Genomic DNA, 19260 nt, shown 5'->3' with positions numbered 1-19260 from the left:
GTACTTGGTTATGTGCCCACAAGACTTAAATTTACATTTATAAAGTTCATGACAGTTGTAATGACTGGAAAACTGTAAGTGTGAAACAAATTCAGATTTAATTTTTAACTATATATTTTATTGTACCTAAATGCAGATCAAATATTTACTGTCAACATTATCTTATTATAATATATTAAAATTAAGAAAAATATAACCAGAATTTTGAAACAATATGAAAATGAAGAGAAGAAATAGCTTATTAATGCTTTTGTGTATCTTATCCAATGAAATGCCGTTAACAAATTTATTTAGATTAAAATGTATTATAATTTAGCTTTTGTCTAGAAAGGTACCTCAAAGCACTCAGCTGTTATTGCATAGGACCAGGGTTCTGTTCATAGAACCCATGTAAGATACCCTAAAGTCAGTTAAAGTAAATGTGATGCCATTTTCTGACCTCCAAAGACATCTGTGCTCATGTAGTGCACAGAACGCATGCAGGCAAAAGCCACACAAGGATTGATGAATGTATATCTATATTTACATACAGATATAGATGTAAACAGGTAGGTAGCTCCATAAGCAAACCTACAAAGCTAGCTTTAGTCTTCTTTTATTATTCTTAATGTAGCTATTTAAAGCTATATAACAAACTTAAAATGATATAAATGTCTCATATTGTATCTCTGTTGATACAATATGTAAACAGTGTTGTTTAAGATATAGGGAATATGCATAGATATACCCTATTGGTACAGAGACGAGATAGGATTTGATTTTTTTAAAAAAACTATATAAAAACAAACAAACAAACAAAACATGGCATAGTCGCAAAGAATAGATGTGGGCAACACACATTCGAAGCAAGATAGAAAAATATATAATACTCACTGGGCTACCCTCCATCAGGTGAAGAGCATTGAAATTCAGCTCAGAAGCAAGAGTGTCACATGTCAGCCTTTACAGTAAATCACAATCATAGTGTCTTTTTATAATAAGTTTAAATTATTGCTTTCAATTTTCACAGCTGTCAAAAGTACTACATACCTACATACCTATGAAGGGTTTTTACAATGTCCTTTATAATAACAGAGTCATAGAATTATACGGCAAAACAATTCTACACCCAATTTTATTTCCTAGGGTGAAGATCTAATGAAACACTCACTTAGTGAAATTCTGATTCATGAAATTTACTTTGATCAAAATATTAAACTAAATTTAAATCACTGAATAATTCAGAACAAGGTGTTACATTATGTTCATCATGGAATTTTTACCCCGATGTTCAATGAAAATAGCCCTTTCCCCTACAACAGGAAAAATAGAATAAAGGTCACCATAGAAAAAACAGAATTTCCAGCAAGCAAGTCGAAGAAAATAATAATCACTGGTATCTTGGAGAATTCTGATTAATGACTAACTTTTCTTGTATTTATCTCAGGCAAATATATTTATATTTTTGGCCATATTTGGGATACTTTAATAAGCACCAACCAACAACCCTCAAGTAGGCTACTTTTAATCCTTCAAAAAAAATCACTTTGGACTATTTTCAATGCCCAGATTGGGGTTTTCCATCACACAAAGCACAGCCTAATAAATGATACTTGTTGACTTGAAAGTATTGTTCACATATTTCCAAACTGCCAAACATAAAACCAGAAAGGGTTGTATTCAGTAGAAAATCTAGTGGAACATTTTTGCGACACCATTAGTAAGATAAAGAGACTTGGATGAAAGGGAGACATGGATTCTGCATCCTGGAGAGCCTGTACTTATTAGTACTTTGAGCAGAACCAGTGAGGGCTGTCTCATCAGGAGACTGATGAAGCCTCATTAGGAAGAGGCTTCGAGTGTTTTGAGAGCAATCCCTCACAGAAAGTCCCATCACGGTCTAAAGTGGATACTAGACAAATATGCCTACCTGCTCTCAGTGCCTTTGATTGGAGAGAGTTGTGTGTGTTTCCTCTTTTAGAGATAGATGTGCATACAAGTGTAAAATCACTCTGCAGATTTCTCTGACCCAGACTTAGGGATGCAAAGTCAAGAATCCAAAGCAGACAGACTCCTGGGATTAAGAGGACTGTAAAGTGCCATCACTTCTCTAGATACTTCCATTATTCTGATTTTTACTGTAGCTGTCCTGTCAGTTTGGCATTAAATCTATTTTCATATCATTTGAAGATAAGAAAATTAATGGCAATTGTACTTTAACACCATTAGGCAGCCACATATAAGCTCTCTTTTTTATTACCACTTTTTGATTTCTAGAAACAATAACTGGCAGGGGTCGGAGATTAATGCTGCAGACTTTTTTTTTTCCCAAGACAGGGTTTCTCTGTATAGCCCTGGCTGTCCTGGAACTCACTTTTTAGACCAGGCTGGCCTCGAACTCAGAAATCCGCCTGCCTCTGCCTCCCGAGTGCTGGGATTAAAGGCATGCTCCACCACGCCCAGCTATTACAGACTTTTAAAATAAAACTTCTGCCTTTACATAAATGTTGAGCATTCATTACATCCCCATATATCTTTAAAAGTTTAGGTCTCTTTAGGTTTCTGGTAAAATTGACAGAAAGATACATTGGTGTTAAAGTCTACCACCATGAGGGATGAAGGTAGTTGCTGAGGAATTCCTCAGATACATTTCAACGATGTTGCCTGCATGATTAATTCAAGAACATAATACTTAAAGCTTGAACTAACTTCATAAAGTTGGTCATTTCTGAACATTCCAAAGGTGGATCTCCTTCCAGGACACACTGCTAACCAGCAAGCTAACAAGAAATTTAAAATCTAAATAACTTTAGCTATTACAATGTGAAACAGTGCAAAATATATGAAATCATATGAATATCTGCAGGGTTTTTGTTTCCCCGTCACAGCATTAATCAATGATTCCATTTATTGATGTGTACATGGGCTTTCTTTCTGTCTGAGACAAGCACTTTAAGTATATTCAGATTATAGATATATTTATGAATAATCAGATTTCTGATAATTTTAGTGTTAGGTACTAATACTTATATAATAAGTCTTAACTGTTAATAAGTAAATAAAAATTTGGCAATGTTATTGTTTTATTTCAAGAACCAACCATCAATATGAGAGTTCAGAAAAAAAAATATCTACCTCAAACAGTATTGAAAGAGAGTCAAAATTCTAGGAAACTTTGTTATGTTAAAGTAGGCATGGGATAGTTACCCTTTCTCAGGCATTCCTGTCTAGGAGTGTCATGCGCAAACCAGTTAAAGCAGTTGTCTATGAAAAGCAATATGGAGATGCTTGAGAATCATAGATGATCCAGAAAATTGTGGTGATTCATTCTATGTCAAAATCACAGCAAATTTTCTAGTGGTAATTCCAGCTATCCTACATGGATGATTGAGGCAGGAGGATTACAATTTCAAGGGCTGCATGTTCTACTGATTGAGTTAATTAGTTTTGAAGCCCGAAGAGGATTGTCAGGGAAATCAGGCAGGAAAGAGCATAGTGAGAAATGTTTTGAAGTAAGATGTTCAGCAAACTCCAAGAGGAAAGAAAGGAATGTAAAGGCAATGAGATAAGGGTAAGATTTTATGTGAGCCATGCTGGCAAACTTTAAGCCGTACAAAGAGTCTGAAAGATTTTGCATTTCTCGGTTCTGAATGAAGGAGGCAATGGAATATTCAAGCCAGGGGTTTATTAAGAATTTGTATTTTAGGATTGGACAATTTTCAAAGAAGTACAAATTTGCTTCCCGGAGAAGCTGGACTCCCACAGATTGATGAGGAAACCATCAATTATTATGGGTTGAGAGAGAAAGGACATAGTAGCAAGGCCAGGGAAAATAAATGAAATATTCAGGGAGAAAGACAATACTAAATGAAGGATAACTAGTTAGGATGTATTAAAGGAGAGAATCTCATTACAATGAGATTCCTTTATTTTAGGTAATGTATGGTATCCATAGAATTCATTCCAGCTAAGGGAAAAACTTATGGTTTGAGAATTTAACCAGGACTTCACTCTTTCATCTTAGAGAGTTTGGAAGACGTTATGTAAACATATTGAGACAAAAATATTCCCTGTACACAAATGATTTTTAATAATTTTCAGAATTCTTAAAAAAAACATGAAAATAGTTGACAAAGTACCTTGTCTAAAAATCTATAAGCAAATATAGATCCAAAAATCTATATGCAACATACATCCTCTTTACAGGCCTGGATACAGCGTGAATTTGAATAGGTTCTATGAGATCTGATGTCTATGAAAAGAAATTTACTTTATGCCTGAGCTATTTGAAGTTGTCATGGCCTGTCTGAGAGACATAAAAAGCAGAGAGAAAAGTCAAGGATTTGGAAACTGATGGAAATCCAAACTGAAGTTGCAGATAATCTAATATTTTAAAGGTGTTTCCGGCCATCAAGATGTCCCAGGGGATAAAATAATTAACCCTGATGACTCGATTGGTTCCTCAGAGCCATGTATTGGAAAGGGAAAACTGACTCTTGCAAGCTTTCCTCTGATATCCTTATTTCTGTTTTCAACTCTGAGTCTGCTATAACACATTTATATTCACATGTTTGTACATACACAAATACAATTAATTATACATAATAAGTGTAATACCACTTCCTTTAATAGAAGTTTCAGAAGTAATTGTCATTGTAATTAAAATGACTGGAGTGAATTTCACTACCGTATGTATCAATTGAGAGAAAACCAAATTGAGTTATCTTGTATGCGATGCTGCAAAGATAATAAGGAAAAACAAAAACAACAACAAAAATCAAAACCAAGAAGAAAAAATCCTTTAAAATGCAACCAAAAATGTGGACTAAGTATGAAAATAAGCATAGAGTCTTCCTTTTATATCACATGAGAGAAACTTTCCTAAGGAGACCATTAGCAGCGTGGGAAATGTTAATACTCACAAGTAATTTTACTACTGATAATTGCTTGAAAATAACTGCTCAACGTATATTAGAACACTGGAGAAGAATTTTTATATCATAGTGAGAAGAACATAGCTTGTAGTACGTTGTATGCAAAAACATACATGAGGGGAAAGGTCAATGCTTTCTAAAGAGTGGCGTAAGAGAATTCGGTGGTAGAGTGTCTACAGCTTTCAGAAGCTTTTGTTGATTGAGAAAATTAGAGGAAAGCCACTATATTTAGGAAGAGGTCAGCTCATAGATATCTCAGGATGAAGACAACCTAAAACAGGACAAGGTACAAATTTCTTTCTATCAAGGTAACGGTGAAGAATAGGAAGAACTGTAATAAATAGTTGTTCATAAACCACCAACTGAAGAGCATACACGAGCTGGTCTGAGGTCCCCCAACACATATGTAGCAGAGAATTGTCTTGTCTGATCTCAGTGGGAGAGGATGCACCTAATCCTTTAGAGATCCCATGCCCTAGGGAAAGAGGATGCCTGAGAGGCTGCATCCTTAGTCTCAAAGAGGACAGGGCATGTGGAAAGGACTCTATGAGGGGGATAATAAGGAAGGCAACATTTGGGATGTAAATAAATGAAATAATTAGTAATAAAAATAAATAGTTATTCAGCATCTATTACTAAATCAACTTTTGTTTTTATCTTCTCAGTAAGTTTTTATTTTTATGTTCTAAAAACTTGTATTTTTATTGTTTCAACCATGTTTTGAGGTTATAATATATCCACACAATTTCCTCTTTTCCTTTTCTCCATCCAAAGCTTCTCATATATTCACGTTGCTCTCTTTCAATCCACAGCCCTAAGGAATGCTGAGAGGGAGAGCAACAGTCTGCATCAGGGAAAAACACACCAGGTAGTTATCCATGACCAAATGCTCAGTCCTGATCATATTATGCAGGTCAAACAGGTTATATTTAGAAATATATATGTGTATATGTATACACATATACATGGAACAGCAATTAGTTTGAAGTATCTATTATCTTGGTTGTTACATTTATTTTTACAACATATTTAGAAAAATTGTTAGATTTTCACACAACTATTACTGAGTAAAACTGAAAAACTTAACTATCCTCTGTTTTATAAAAATAAAGAAAGCCAGGCGTGGTGGCGCACGCCTTTAATCCCAGCACTTGGGAGGCAGAGGCAGGGAAATTTCTGAGTTCGATGCCAGCCTGGTCTACAAAGTGAGTTCCAGGATAGCCAGGGCTAGACAGAGAAACCCTGTCTCAAAAAACTAAAGAAATTAAAAAATAATAAAATAATAAAAATGAAGAAAATGACAAAAAATAATAATTACTTAGAAGTACCCCCAATTGAAAGCAAAAAACCAAAACTAAACAAAACAAAAACCAACCAAAAAAACAAAAAACAAAAAACAAAAACAAAAACAAACAAACAAAAAAAACCCAAAACACCAACCTTCCTATGTTCAAGTTCAAGGCCAGCCTGATCTACAGAGTGTGTTCCAGGTCAGCCAGGGCTACACAGAGAAACCCTGCCTAGAAAAAAAGAAAAAAAAAGTAAAAGTACCCTGAATCAATTATTTCATCATAAGTACTGAGACACAGATTATAAATAAGTGGCTTTCATGGGTATTAGGTATTGCAGAGTAATGTCAATAACAATAATAATAACCATTATTTAAATAATATATTTAAACAACATATTTATATTATTTGTTTGACAATATATTATTTACTGTAATAAAACACCATGACAAAAAATAATTGGGGATAAAATGGTTTGGGTCCCTACTGCTGTCTTAATTTCCCTTGATGATGAACTGTAAATGTGGAAGTAAAAGGAATCTAAACCTTTTTATCCCTAATGTTCTATGGGTCATGATGTTCTAGTGTAGCAACAGAAACCATGATGTGTTTTTATTACCCTCCATAACATGACAGGGCTTGCAACTGAAAATACCACATATTTGAACTGAAGAAATAGTTCATCATCAAAAGAAGTTAAGGCAGCAATGTAGCAACTGAATCAAACATCATGGAGGAGTGTTTTTTTTTTTTTTTTATAGGAATTGTGTCCTTGGCTTATTCAGTCTGCCTTTTTATATCATTCAGGATTAATTGTCTAGGAGGAAATCATTACCAGTGGTCTGAGACTACCCACACCAATCATTAAGGAAGAAAATGCCTAACAGACTTGTTTATAGGCCAATATCATAAATAATGTTATGTAAATAATAATTACTTAAATAATAAATAATAAACATTGAAAAGTACCCCCAAATATTGGGGTAGCAAATGCTTCATCATAATGCTGAGACACAAGACTGTAAAGACGTAGCTTTCAGGGGGGAATAATGTTAACAAGCTTCTTCCAGAAATGACAGCAGAGAAACAATGACTTTCAAGTAATAATTGCTCCAGCAATCAAATGATTTGTGTTGTTTGTATATTGGCAAAAATGAGATTTTCGTTAAACATTATGCTGTTGCGAGTATGTTTTTATATAATATGCTTTTGCTATGACCATTTTATCAGGCTTAAACTAGAATTGTAAGTAATTAACAATGTATCATCTCTACATTTGAAACACAGAAGTATTCCAAGAGCTTTTGTACTAGATAAACAAATATTCTAATTAGATGTTCTTGATTTTATTATATTTTAAACACAAACAGAAATGGCCCTCTCCTCCAATGGTGCTTCTAAAATGGCAAGCTTACCTTCTGGATTTATGATCAATGTCAATTATAGTAAGTAAAACAGATAGAAGACTCACCCATTATGAAATTCCTGGGTAAGTGGATGGAGCTGGAAATATCATTCTAAGTGAGTTAAACCAGACCCAGGAAGATAGATTTCCAAAGCTTTCTCTCTTTTATGGATACTTTGGACTGTCAGAAATGCATGTTTCATTTGGAATAACCACAGTGTTCAAGAAATTAGTAAGGGACAGCAGGGGTATATTTCAAGAGACAGAAGATAAAATGCAGTGGTATATTTAAAGAGTACAATGGATCAGGAAGGATTAAATTGGGATCCAGAAGTGAAGGACAGAGTAGAGGAGAGATACAAGGAGGGATAAATATCACCCAACACCTCTGGGACATTTACCTGTAAACCTATAGAAAACTGTGTAAGCACGCCTTTAATCCCAGCACTTGGGAGGCAGAGGCAGGCGGATTTCTGAGTTCGAGGCCAGCCTGGTCTACAGAGTGAGTTCCAGGACAGCCAGGGCTACACAGAGAAACACTGTCTTGATAAAAAAAGGAGAAAACTGTGTATATGTGAGTGTGTGTGTGTGTGTGTGTGTGTGTGTGAGAGAGAGAGAGAGAGAGAGAGAGAGAGAGAGAGAGAGAGAGAGAGAGATTTTTTTTTTTTACCCTTCATAACATGACAGTTAGGGCTTACAACTGAAAATACCACAGATTTGAACCTAAGAAACAGAAAAATCAAGGTTCTATGAACTGGGAAGCTTCATTGTTGCTGGGTAATTTTCATAGTGTTGGAATTTGTTATGCATGCTACAGGAAAATAATATTTCTGTCTTTTTTTGCCTTTAATTTTTTTATTTTTAATTTATTCTTTACACTCCATATTCTATTCCTGCGCCCCCCATCCACCCTGCAATTGCTCCACATCCCACACCTCTTTCCCACCCCACGTGATCTTCATGTGGATCCCCCCCCCCCCCCCAATGCTACCTGACCTCTAAACTCCCTGGGGCCTCTAGTCTCTTGAGGGTTAGGTGCATAATCTCTGAATGAACACAGGCCTGGATGTCCTCTGCTGTATGTGCGTTGGGGGCCTCATATCGGCTAGTATATGCTGTCTGTTTGGTGGTCCAATGTTTGAAAGCTCACAGGGGTCCAGATTGATACTGCTGGTCCTCCTACAGGATCGTTCTTCTCCTCGGCTTCTTTTAGCCTTCCTTAATTCAACAACATGTGTCTGCTGCTTCTGTCCATTGGTTGGGTATAAATATCTGCATCTGACTCTCTTAGTTGCTTGTTGGGTATTTGAGAAGGCAGTCATGATAGGTCACCTTTTAGGAGGCCTCCATGTAATAGTAATAGTGCCAGGCCTTGGGACCTCCCCTTGAGCTGGATCCCACTTTGGGCCTGTTGCTGGAACTTCTTTTCCTCAGGTTCTTCTCCAATTTCATCCCTGTGATTCTTTCAGACAGGAACAATTATGGGTCAGAGATGTGACTATGGGATGGCAACCCCATCCCTATCTTCCTGCTAGAGGTGGGCTCTAAAGTTCCCTCTATTGTTGGGCAGGCATCACATCTAAGATTTCTCCCTTTATCCTGGAAGTCTCTCACCTCCCAGGTCTCGGATGCATTCTGGGGGGCCCCCCAACCTCCTATTTCCAGAGGTTTCCTGTTTACATTTTTTTCTGCTCGTCCTCAGGGCTTCAGTCTGTTTCACTCACCCAATACCAGATCAGGTTCCCCTCTTTCGCCACCATCCTCCAACCCCATCCAATTTCCCCTCCAGGTCCCCCCTTTGATCTCCAATTGTGATTGCTTTCTTCTCTCTCCCAAATGGGACTGAGGCATCCCCACTTGGGCACTTCAGCTTGTTGACCTTTTTGAGTTCTGTGGACTGTATATTGGGTATTCTTTATGGTTTTGTTTGTTTGTTTGGGTTTTTTTTTCTTTGCTAATATCCACTTATTAGTGCGTACATACCATGCATTTCCTTTTGGGTGTGAGTTACCTCACTCAGAATGATATTTTCTAGATCCATCCATTTGCCAGCAAAACTCAGGATGTCCTAGTTCTTAATAGCTGAGTAGTATTTCATTGTGTAAATGAACCACATTTCTGTCTCCATTCTTCTGTCATTGGACATCTAGGTAGTTTCAAGCTTCTGGCTATCAGAAATGAGGCCATTATGAACATAGTGGAACACATGCCCATGTGGCATGGCATCTTTTGGTTATATTCCCAAGAGTGGTATTGGTTGGTTCTTCAGGTAGATCAATATATCCAATTTTCTGAGGAACCTCCAGATTGATTTCCAGAGTGGTTGTACTTGCTTGCAATCCCACCAGCAATGGAGGAGTGGTCTTCTTTCTCCAGATCCTCTCCATCATGTGTTGTTACCTAAGGTTTTGATCTTAGCCATTCTGATTGGTGTGAGGTTGAAATCTCAGGGATGTTTTGTTTTGCATTTTTCTGATTACTAAGGACTTTGAACATTTCTTTAGGTGCTTCTCAGCCATTTGAGATTCCTCAGTTGTCAATTCTTGGTTTAGTTCCATACCCAATTTTTTTAATTGGGTTGTTCAGGTTTTTTTTTTTTTTTTTTTTTGTGATTAACTTCTGGAGTTTTTTTTATATATTTTGAATATTAACCCTATATCAGATATGGGGTTAGTAAGGATTTTTACCCCATCTGAAGGCTGCCAATTTGTCTTATCTACTATATCCTTTGCATTACAGGAGCTTTCCAGTTTCATGAGGTACCATTTGTCAATTCTTGATATTAAAGCATGAGCCATGGAGTTCTGTTTAGGAAATTTCCCTCTGTGCCAATGAGATTATGGTTCTTTCCCACTTTCTCTTCTGATAGATTCTGTGTTTCTGGTTGTATATTGAGGCCCTTGATCCACTTGGACTTGAGCTTTGTACAAGGTGACAAATATGGGTTTATTTTTATTCTTCCACATACAGGCAGCCAGTTAGACCAGCAACATTTATTGAAGATGCTTTCTTTTTTCCATTGCATATTTTTTGTGTCTTTGTCAAAGATCAAGTGACTGTAAGTATGTGGTTTTATTTCTGGGTCTTCAATTTTATTCCACTGATCAACATGTCTGTCTCTGTACCAACACCATGCAGTTTTTATCACTGTTGCTCTGAAGTAAAGCTTGAGAGGTCAGGGATGGTGATTCCCCCAGCTGTTCTTTTATTACTAAGAATTGTTTTCGCTGTTCTGGGTTTTTTGCCTTTCTAGATGAATTTGAGAATTGCTTTTTCCATGTCTTTGAAAAATTATGTTGGGGTTTTGATGGGAATTGCATTGAATCTATAGATTACCTTTGGTAGGATGTCTGTTTTTACTATGTTAATTTTGCCAATCCATGAGCATGGGAGATCTCTCCATTTTCTGAGATCTTCTATTTCTTTCTTGAGAGACTTGAAGTTATTGTCATACAGGTCTTTCACTTGTTTGTTTAGAGTTACCCCAAGATATTTTATACTATTTGTGACTATTGTAAAGGGAATTGTTTCCCTAATTTTTTTCTCACCCTGCTTATCCTTTGTATAAAGGAAGGCTACTGATCTATTTGAGTTAATTTTATATATGGCTACTTTGCTGAAGTTGTTTATCAGCTGGAGAAGTTCTCTGGTAGAATTTTTGTGGTCACTTATGTATACTATCATATTATCTACAAATAATGATACCTTTACTTCTTCTTTACCAATTTGTATCCCCTTGATCTCTTTTTGTTGTCTTATTGTTCTCACTAACACTTTGAGTACTATATTGAATAGAAATGGGGAGAGTAGGCATCCTTGTCTTATCCGAGATTTCAGTAGGATTGCTTCAAGTCTGTCTCCATTTAATTTGATATTAGCTGTTTGTTTGCAGTAAATTGCTTTTATTATGTTTAGTTATGGGCCTTGAATTCCTGATCTCTCCAATACTTTTAACATGAAGAGCTGTTGTATTTTGTCAAATGCTTTTTCTGCATCTAAGGAGATGATCGTGTGATTTTTTTTGAGTTTTTTTATATAGTGGATTATGTTCATGGTTTTTTTTTTATATATTAAACCAACCTTGCATCCCTTCATCAAGATGAAACCTACTTGATTGTGGTGAATGATGGTTTGATGTGTTCTTGGATTCGGCTTGCAAGAATTTTATTTAGTATTTTTTGCATGGATATTCATAAGGGAGATTGGTCTGAAGTTCTATTTTTTGGATGGGTTCTTGTGTGGTTTAGGTATCAGAGTAATTGTGGCTTCATAGAATAAAGTTAGGTAGTATTCCTTCTGTTTGAAATAATACCATGCATCCTATCAGTTCACTATGGCCTAAGGTTGGTCTTCAATAGCAGCAAAAACTACAGAAAATCCACATACACTTGGAAACAGAACAACTCTTTACTCAATCATAACTTGTTCAGAGAAGAAATAAAGAGATTAAAGACTTCCTGGAATTTAATGAAAATGTTAGCACATCATATCCAAACTTATGGGACACGATGAAGACAGTGCTAAGAGGAAAATTCATAGCACTAAGTGCCCTGATAAAGAAACTGGAGAGATCTTACACTAACAACTTAACTGCACACCTGAGAGATCTAGATCAAAAAGAAGCAAACTCACCCAAGAGGAGTAGAATGCAGGAAATAGTCAAACTCAGGGCTGAAATTAACCAAACAGAAACAAAGACAACAATACAAAGAATCAACAAAACCAAAAGTTGGTTCTTTGAAAGAATCATCAAGATAGATAAACCCCTAGCCAAACTAACTAAAGGGCCTAGAGGCAGTAACCAAATTAAGAAAATCAGAAATGAAAAGGGAGACATAACAACAGAAATGGAGGAAATTAAAAAAAATCAGATTCTAGTATAAAAGCCTATAATCAACAAAACTAAAAAATCTAGATGAAATGCATGGCTTTCTAGAGAGATGTCATATACCAAAGTTAAATCAAGAGAAGGTAAACTATCTAAACAGGCCCATATCATACAAGGAAGTAGAAGAAGTCATTAAAAACCTCCCAACCAAAAAAAGCCCAGGGCCAGATGGATTTAGTGCAGAACTCTACCAGACCTTCAAAGAAGACCTGATACCAATTTTTCTCAAACTATTCAATATTATTCAGTCTTGAACATAGTGAGGTATAACACTGATTTACTTGACATGACATGCTTACAGTCATAATAGTGGCAGACCATCACAGGAGTCAGCAATCACTTTCTGATTGGTTTTAAGACCTTTTCCACAAAATTATATTTGGCACTAAATGGGCCAAAACCTAGACAAGACAGGTCATAGGCTGAAAGAGAAAACCTACAATTATTATTCTGACAAATGGACATGCTATGAAACTGACTTCTAATGATTAATTGTCATGTGTTTAGAATGAAGATCAGTTCTCATTAGAGAAGCTTCTATTTGGTATTCATCAATGCAGGTTAGGATACAAGTATCTAGTTTTGATACAATGTATTATAACTAGAGAAGGTACAGAGAAAATACTGTGCAATTCTCAATCCTAAGCACAACATTTATGTTGTCCCCCCCACACCAAGCTCAATATTTCAGAAAAATGGGCAGAGAGAGTCTAAGAGCCAAAGAAAGTGAATAATTACAAGATAAAAATATCTTTTTGGCAAAACAGTGCAGCTTAGATATTAACTTTCAGAAGGTGTGACAAGGATGCCGAAGACCTGTGCAAGCTGAAACCAGACCAGAAAAGGTGACTGACACATGAAGTTCTACACCCAGTTAAGGAATGTTTGGTGCTTAGTAGCTACTAGAGAAGGGGAGACAGCTTTCTCTAAGACTGTAGCCACTGTTAAGTTGAATTACCAGAAACAGCATCAGTTGGATTTGATGAGTTTGTAAAGGAGGCAGGGGTTGGGGCTGGAGGGGGGGGGGGGCGAGCGGGTAGTGGTAAAAATGCTGAGGAGAAGAGAATTATTGGTGGATCTGGAGGAGTTAAGAAATGAGTGGTCACGATCTGCTTGTAAAATAATCTCAAAGAATTTATGAAAATAATATTAAAATGACATTGTGATGACAGTGGGAAGTGAATCCAATGCAGACACCTTCAATAAATGAAATAAACTAGCACCATGAGGCCTCCAGTCATTCAAATGCAAAAGCAACTAACTGTCTTGTCTGGCTCTACTAGCTACAAACCACAAACATTTCCAGAAGATATGTCAAAAGGTTCAGTAGCGGCAGTTACACCCTCTGGGTAAGCAACAGTTGTCTAATTGGTGTTCAGGCCTTGTTAACAGGCAGGAATTCATTTCTAGTTCTCTAAACCTACCCATTATCTATGGGCGAAACACTTGTACCCACTGCTCAATTAGGAGATTGTATATTTATTTCCTACTGGTAAACTTTTGCTTCTCCTCTGGTACAAGCTTATAGAAGAAAAGGAGGCAAGGCAAAGTGGAAAGTGCATGGCTGTTAGAGCTAAGTAGGCTGTGTTCTAGTCCAGGCTTTGTTATGCACTAGCTGCATAATCAAGAGTATATTAAGATAGTACAACCACTATTACAATTTGTATTACTCTATCATAACTATGTCTTTGTTCATTAATACAATTCTTGTGATTTTAATAAGCGTAAATCACTAATCAAAGGAGTTTGTCTTAGTTTGCATACTTCTAATATATATATACTAGAAGTATATATATATATGTTTCTTCAGCTCTACTGAGACAACGGTGATTACATATAAGTTTGGTAAGATGCCTTTGTTTGATATATATATGTACATATATAGATAATGTATATATAATGAAATAATTAATATGCATCTGATGATAAGAATGATGATGATATTCAATAAACAATATGATGGAATAAAAACTTCTGGGCGGTCTCTATGACTTAATAGATAAAGTGTTTACTGTGAAAGCAAGAAGACCAGAGTTTGGACCCCAGAACCAAGTTGTTACAGTGTGGGAATTATTGCCTTGGGAATCTGAGAAAGGTGATCTTTGGGACAGCTAGCAAGACAAGCAAGTCATGGACTTGCCTGAGAAACCTCAAAGATTCATGTAGGATAGTAATCTCGGAAGAGTCATAGCACTCCCCCTCCCCTGCACACTTACACACACACACACACACACACACACACACACACACACACACACACACACACACGAGCAAACATACACATGCATACAATATACACACTTGAAAAAGGAAAAATAAGTAACTTTGTTTTAATACAGAGATTCAGAAGGAAATGATAGGATCAAACCCCAGCTACTCACATCTACTATTTTTGGACTTTATTTTACACATATATATGTGCTTATGAGACTATGATAAAAATTCAATATCTGTTATCTAGGAAATCATCTATAATAATCCTGAATGTCCATATGGAAAAATAATAATAGAAATAAAATTCAGATTTATAAACATGGAAGGTAGCCTTATCACTGCCATTTATGAGTAACAATACCTGTTTATTATCACATGGCATATGTTTCTTGTGTGTATTGCAGCATAGCAGTTTTCTTTCTGTATAGCTCAGGGTAAATCTTCTTCCCTCTCATTCTGTCCATTGTCTCAGGATGTCAGTAAGGATGTTCACTGCAGAAACCCTAAGCTATATTCCAGTTTTTAAGATGCTGTGATTTTCCTGCTCTATAAGGAATTCAAGTCCCAGTTTGCATTTCTGCAAAATGGGAACTCAGCACATGTAGGCTCTCCTGTCAGAGGGTGTGAATTTGATCTGCCAAACTCCAAATTTTTTTCCCCATCATCTTTGTATATCATCTCCACTAGTTCTTCTAGTTTCTTCTCCAAATATGTCTTCAAAGTCCTTCGTATTGCCTTCATTTTCCTCCGATGTGAGATGCAAACATGGAATCTGGCTTAGAGAGAGAGAGAGAGGAAAATCTATAATTCAAGTTGAAATGAAATATTTTTAAAAATATGTAATTATTTTCTTGTACATCTGGATTACTCTGTACTCCATCTCTCCTTCCCATCCAGCTTGTGTGTTTTTTCCTTTTCCCCCTTTCCATGAGGAAGAAGGGAATTTAGACAATCACAATCTCTTTTGCAAAGTAATGCTTGAAGGGGGTTGGGGGGGGGGACTCACAGTAGCACAGCACTCGCCAAAATGACAGCTTCTGCTATAAATATCAGATAGAGGGAAATCTCTCGATTTTCAGCGGTTTTTGGATCCTCATCTGGAAGGAAAAAGGAAATAGAGAAAATGAGTTTGCAACGAGAGGAATTGTGACTGTGACACTTTCTACAAAACAGATATATCACTATTGTTGGATTCCTTGTGTTAAACCCTCCAGAAATTTTCCACTGGCTGTCCTTTAACCTAATAACTCTTACAGAGGAGCTGAACATCAAGCCAGATTCATCCTTACCTGCTCCACTGGTTTTACTCTAAGTGACTCATGTTGATATAGCCTTTACTCAGCATTTTGTTTTAGCTTCCTTTTTTTTTCTTTTTAGCATTATTGTAAGCTTTATTTTTTAAATTTTTATTAGATATTTTCTTCTTTTACATTTCAAAGGCTATCCCAAAAGTCTCCTATACCCTCCCCTGCCCTGCTCCCCTACCTACTCACTCCCACTTCTTGGCCCTGGTGTTCCCCCCCATTGCTGGTGGGAATACTGTAAGCTTTATTAAAAGTACTCAAAATAAAGGTAGTGGACCATCTAGTTTCTTCAGACCTGTTCCCACCCTTGTCACCTTGACAATAGTCTCCTTTGAAACACCGAGTGGTCATCCGAAGACAGGTCCAACAATCGAGGACAGGACCTTCAATTACAACTGGCAAAGAAACATATAATAAGAAAAAGTCATGGCAAGAGTTTTCCTTGGCTCATGAATATAGATTAGATCTTGGGCATTTCCGGGACTCTTAAGTTACATTTCTTGAAATTCTTTCTCTAGTAATCAAAATTCTTAAAAGTTCAAAGTTATAAATATTTAGCTCTGGATGAAGCAGAGCAATGATGTCATAGCTCATGTTGGAGCAGTGGGTTAGTATTTCTTCAAGATATGGGAGGTATATAAAAATTGCATATGTTTAATTTTGCCATCAGATGATATTGATATTTCCTCTACAGCTCTAAAAATTGGGTTCAAGGTGTATCTATATGAAGAAAAAGAGCAAACAGAGAAAGGAGATGGGCTGAAACCTCAAGGCGTCCCATGTACTGTACTCACTGCAATCTTCTGAACAAGCTAAAAGAGAATCAGAAAGATCTGATTAGCGTAGACTCACCCTTACTGTGCCACACTAATACCCATTTGACCCCTGCTGTCTATTAACTTCTAACTACTCCTAAACCCCTAAGACCTGGATGCTGGTTCCCCTTCTCACCCCATAGTTCCTGTTCTCTGGCATAATATCAGTGTTGTTTAGGTAGAAATGTCTCATTACCAACTTCAGAGAAGTTCTTTATTATTTGTGTCAGTTTTTTCTCCAAGTTTTGGCGGATCTCCAGAAGACTGCCTTGAATGATAAAGACTCCTTAAAGAGAAATGGAAGTGATTCCAGCAATCAGTGTGATTATTTCAGATTTGAAGTGCAGTTATATTGCTTTTCTTTTCCCTTGTCAAATTTCCTTTTTACCCATTTACACCATAAAAGCTTTGACAGTGACATAGTACTTTACCTTTCCATGTTTCATTGCCCAGCCTATAAAATTCATCCTTCAGCCATACTCTCAATTTGACCACATTTTGAACAGCTATATAGGAAAGAGAAAGGTATGTGTCGGGTAGGCAATAATCATATCTTTGAAGGACATAGATTGGGTCCACTGGTTTTCTTCCATACCTCCCTTCCCCCTTTAATCTCCCAAACTCTCAGGACTCAAGCTTCCCTCACCCAACAACCGAAGCATCTTATCCTTGTGGGAGACTTTGGAGCTTATATGGGTTATCTCCTTATACTGCCTGTCCAGTAGTTGATTTCTATCAGGAACTTCTAGAGGTACCAGGTTTCCCAACAAGGTCATAATATCCTCTGTAAATTTGGGGTCACACTCCAAACAGCCTCTGACCCCATGAAAGGCTGTTAGGTATAGAGATGAAAACAGAAGTATCCATAGGTCTCCCATTTCTTTGGCCCAACCCTTCTCCCCAACACAGGTTGTCTTGGCAACTGGTTCACTTAGTTCCCTCTTCTTCAAAATTCCAGGAAGGAGATCATTGTCTTGGATATTCTGAGTACATTTTTCCCTTCTTTTCCATCCAAATTTTAGGGAATCTCATTTCCCTAAGGATCTTCAGTAGTTTTCTGACTTTTATCTTTCATTCCAGAGAGAGGGAACTGCTGGATGGGGAGCAGTTACCTGAGTTCTGAGTGTAGAACACAGAGAGAAAAGCCTTGAGCTCATACAAGCAGAGTTCTGTTCTGGGAGATATCTAGGGAAGACTTCTTTAGCTCTCTGTCTGTTAGACTCATCGAATTTGTTCACTCTTATAACATAGTAAGAGACATGGATGATGGAAGCGATCTCCTAAGATCTGAGAGTTAAGCCCATATTTAACATCTAGGAGGTAAGATATGCCAAGGATATTTGAATGGTTTGGGTCTCATTTCCTTTTTGCCAGCCATGTTATTTTAATTTAAGGAATGAACGTTTATAAACAGTTATAGTTGATAAATGTTCTGGAATTTTAATTTCTGTAACAAAATTTCCTATAGTGTATAAGAAATTTTAGAATACTTGTTTTTGTGGAATTATTCCTTCAGCAATTTTAAAAACATTTAATCATATTTTAGTGGACCTGGAGATTTGATCAAGATATAGGAGATGTGAAGTACACAGTAATAACTGAGAAGCTAATCATATTTAGGGTAACTGAGCAGATATAGCCTGAAATACTGGTGCTACAATATTTCATGGGTAAAAGTGTAAATGCAGTTATGGGCTGTCATCTTGAACTACTTACACAGATCCCAGACAAATCGACTTTTCCTTCACTTTTTGAGGTCTTGAATTAAAAAATGTCCTTAGTTCTTTGTAGTAATTAAGGCAGTTTTTTTTCTAAGTTTTTTTTTCTGTGTTTTGTTTATGTACTGTTTATGTAGCTGTTACCTCCTAGAAAGCAGAAATTGTTGGTAATAAAATTTGTAGCTATGATATCATGCAGTCAAGGAGTGGGTTTTGTGAAGGAAATTTAAAAAACTATTATGAATTATATACTTACCATGTATACAATTAATAAACTAGGCCTTCAGATAGATGATCATATGTCCTCATGACAGAGCATTACTTCTAGAAACTGCCATCATCATTTTATTAGAGAAGAATCTGAGGATCAGAAGTGTAGAAATCTTCCCTGGCCATTAATTTACTGATTATGGGTAAGGTTCAAACTAAGGTCCATTTGACTCCAAATCCTATATACTCCATTGTCACATAGTATCCATATTCTGGAATAAAGCAAAATAATTTGCTTGAATTTGAAATTTCAGGAGACAAAAATCCAGTTCAAATTATTTATTACTCTCTGAAAATAAAAATCTGTTGTGATTTTACATTTTTTTTGACTAGACAATGTCATTTCTAAAGAATCACACAAAGAGTTGTTACATGTTAAGGTCTAAAGCCAAGGGAGCTAATGGAATTAAATGATATCTAGAAAACAAATTTTGGGGTATGTAG

At 36.4% G+C, this 19260-nt stretch overlaps 1 protein-coding gene across 1 annotated transcript; it reads right to left on the bottom strand.

Moving 5' to 3' along the window:
* Window positions 1-15046: 15046 nt before the first annotated feature.
* On the bottom strand, window positions 15047-17927 carry Izumo3 (IZUMO family member 3). Its single transcript, XM_021161174.2, is given in 8 exon segments — window positions 15047-15299; window positions 15301-15481; window positions 15716-15806; window positions 16328-16408; window positions 16808-16825; window positions 17025-17114; window positions 17260-17334; window positions 17475-17927. Coding segments are annotated over 8 exon segments (801 nt in total). The 5' UTR covers window positions 17707-17927; the 3' UTR covers window positions 15047-15266.
* Window positions 17928-19260: the final 1333 nt, after the last annotated feature.

Source organism: Mus caroli, unplaced genomic scaffold (assembly GCF_978045245.1).
Source record: "Mus caroli unplaced genomic scaffold, Mus_caroli_1 scaffold_6, whole genome shotgun sequence".
Lineage (NCBI taxonomy): Eukaryota > Metazoa > Chordata > Mammalia > Rodentia > Muridae > Mus > Mus caroli.
The sequence above is the reverse complement of the archived record's forward strand: the minus strand, read 5'-3'. Positions and strand labels throughout refer to the sequence as shown.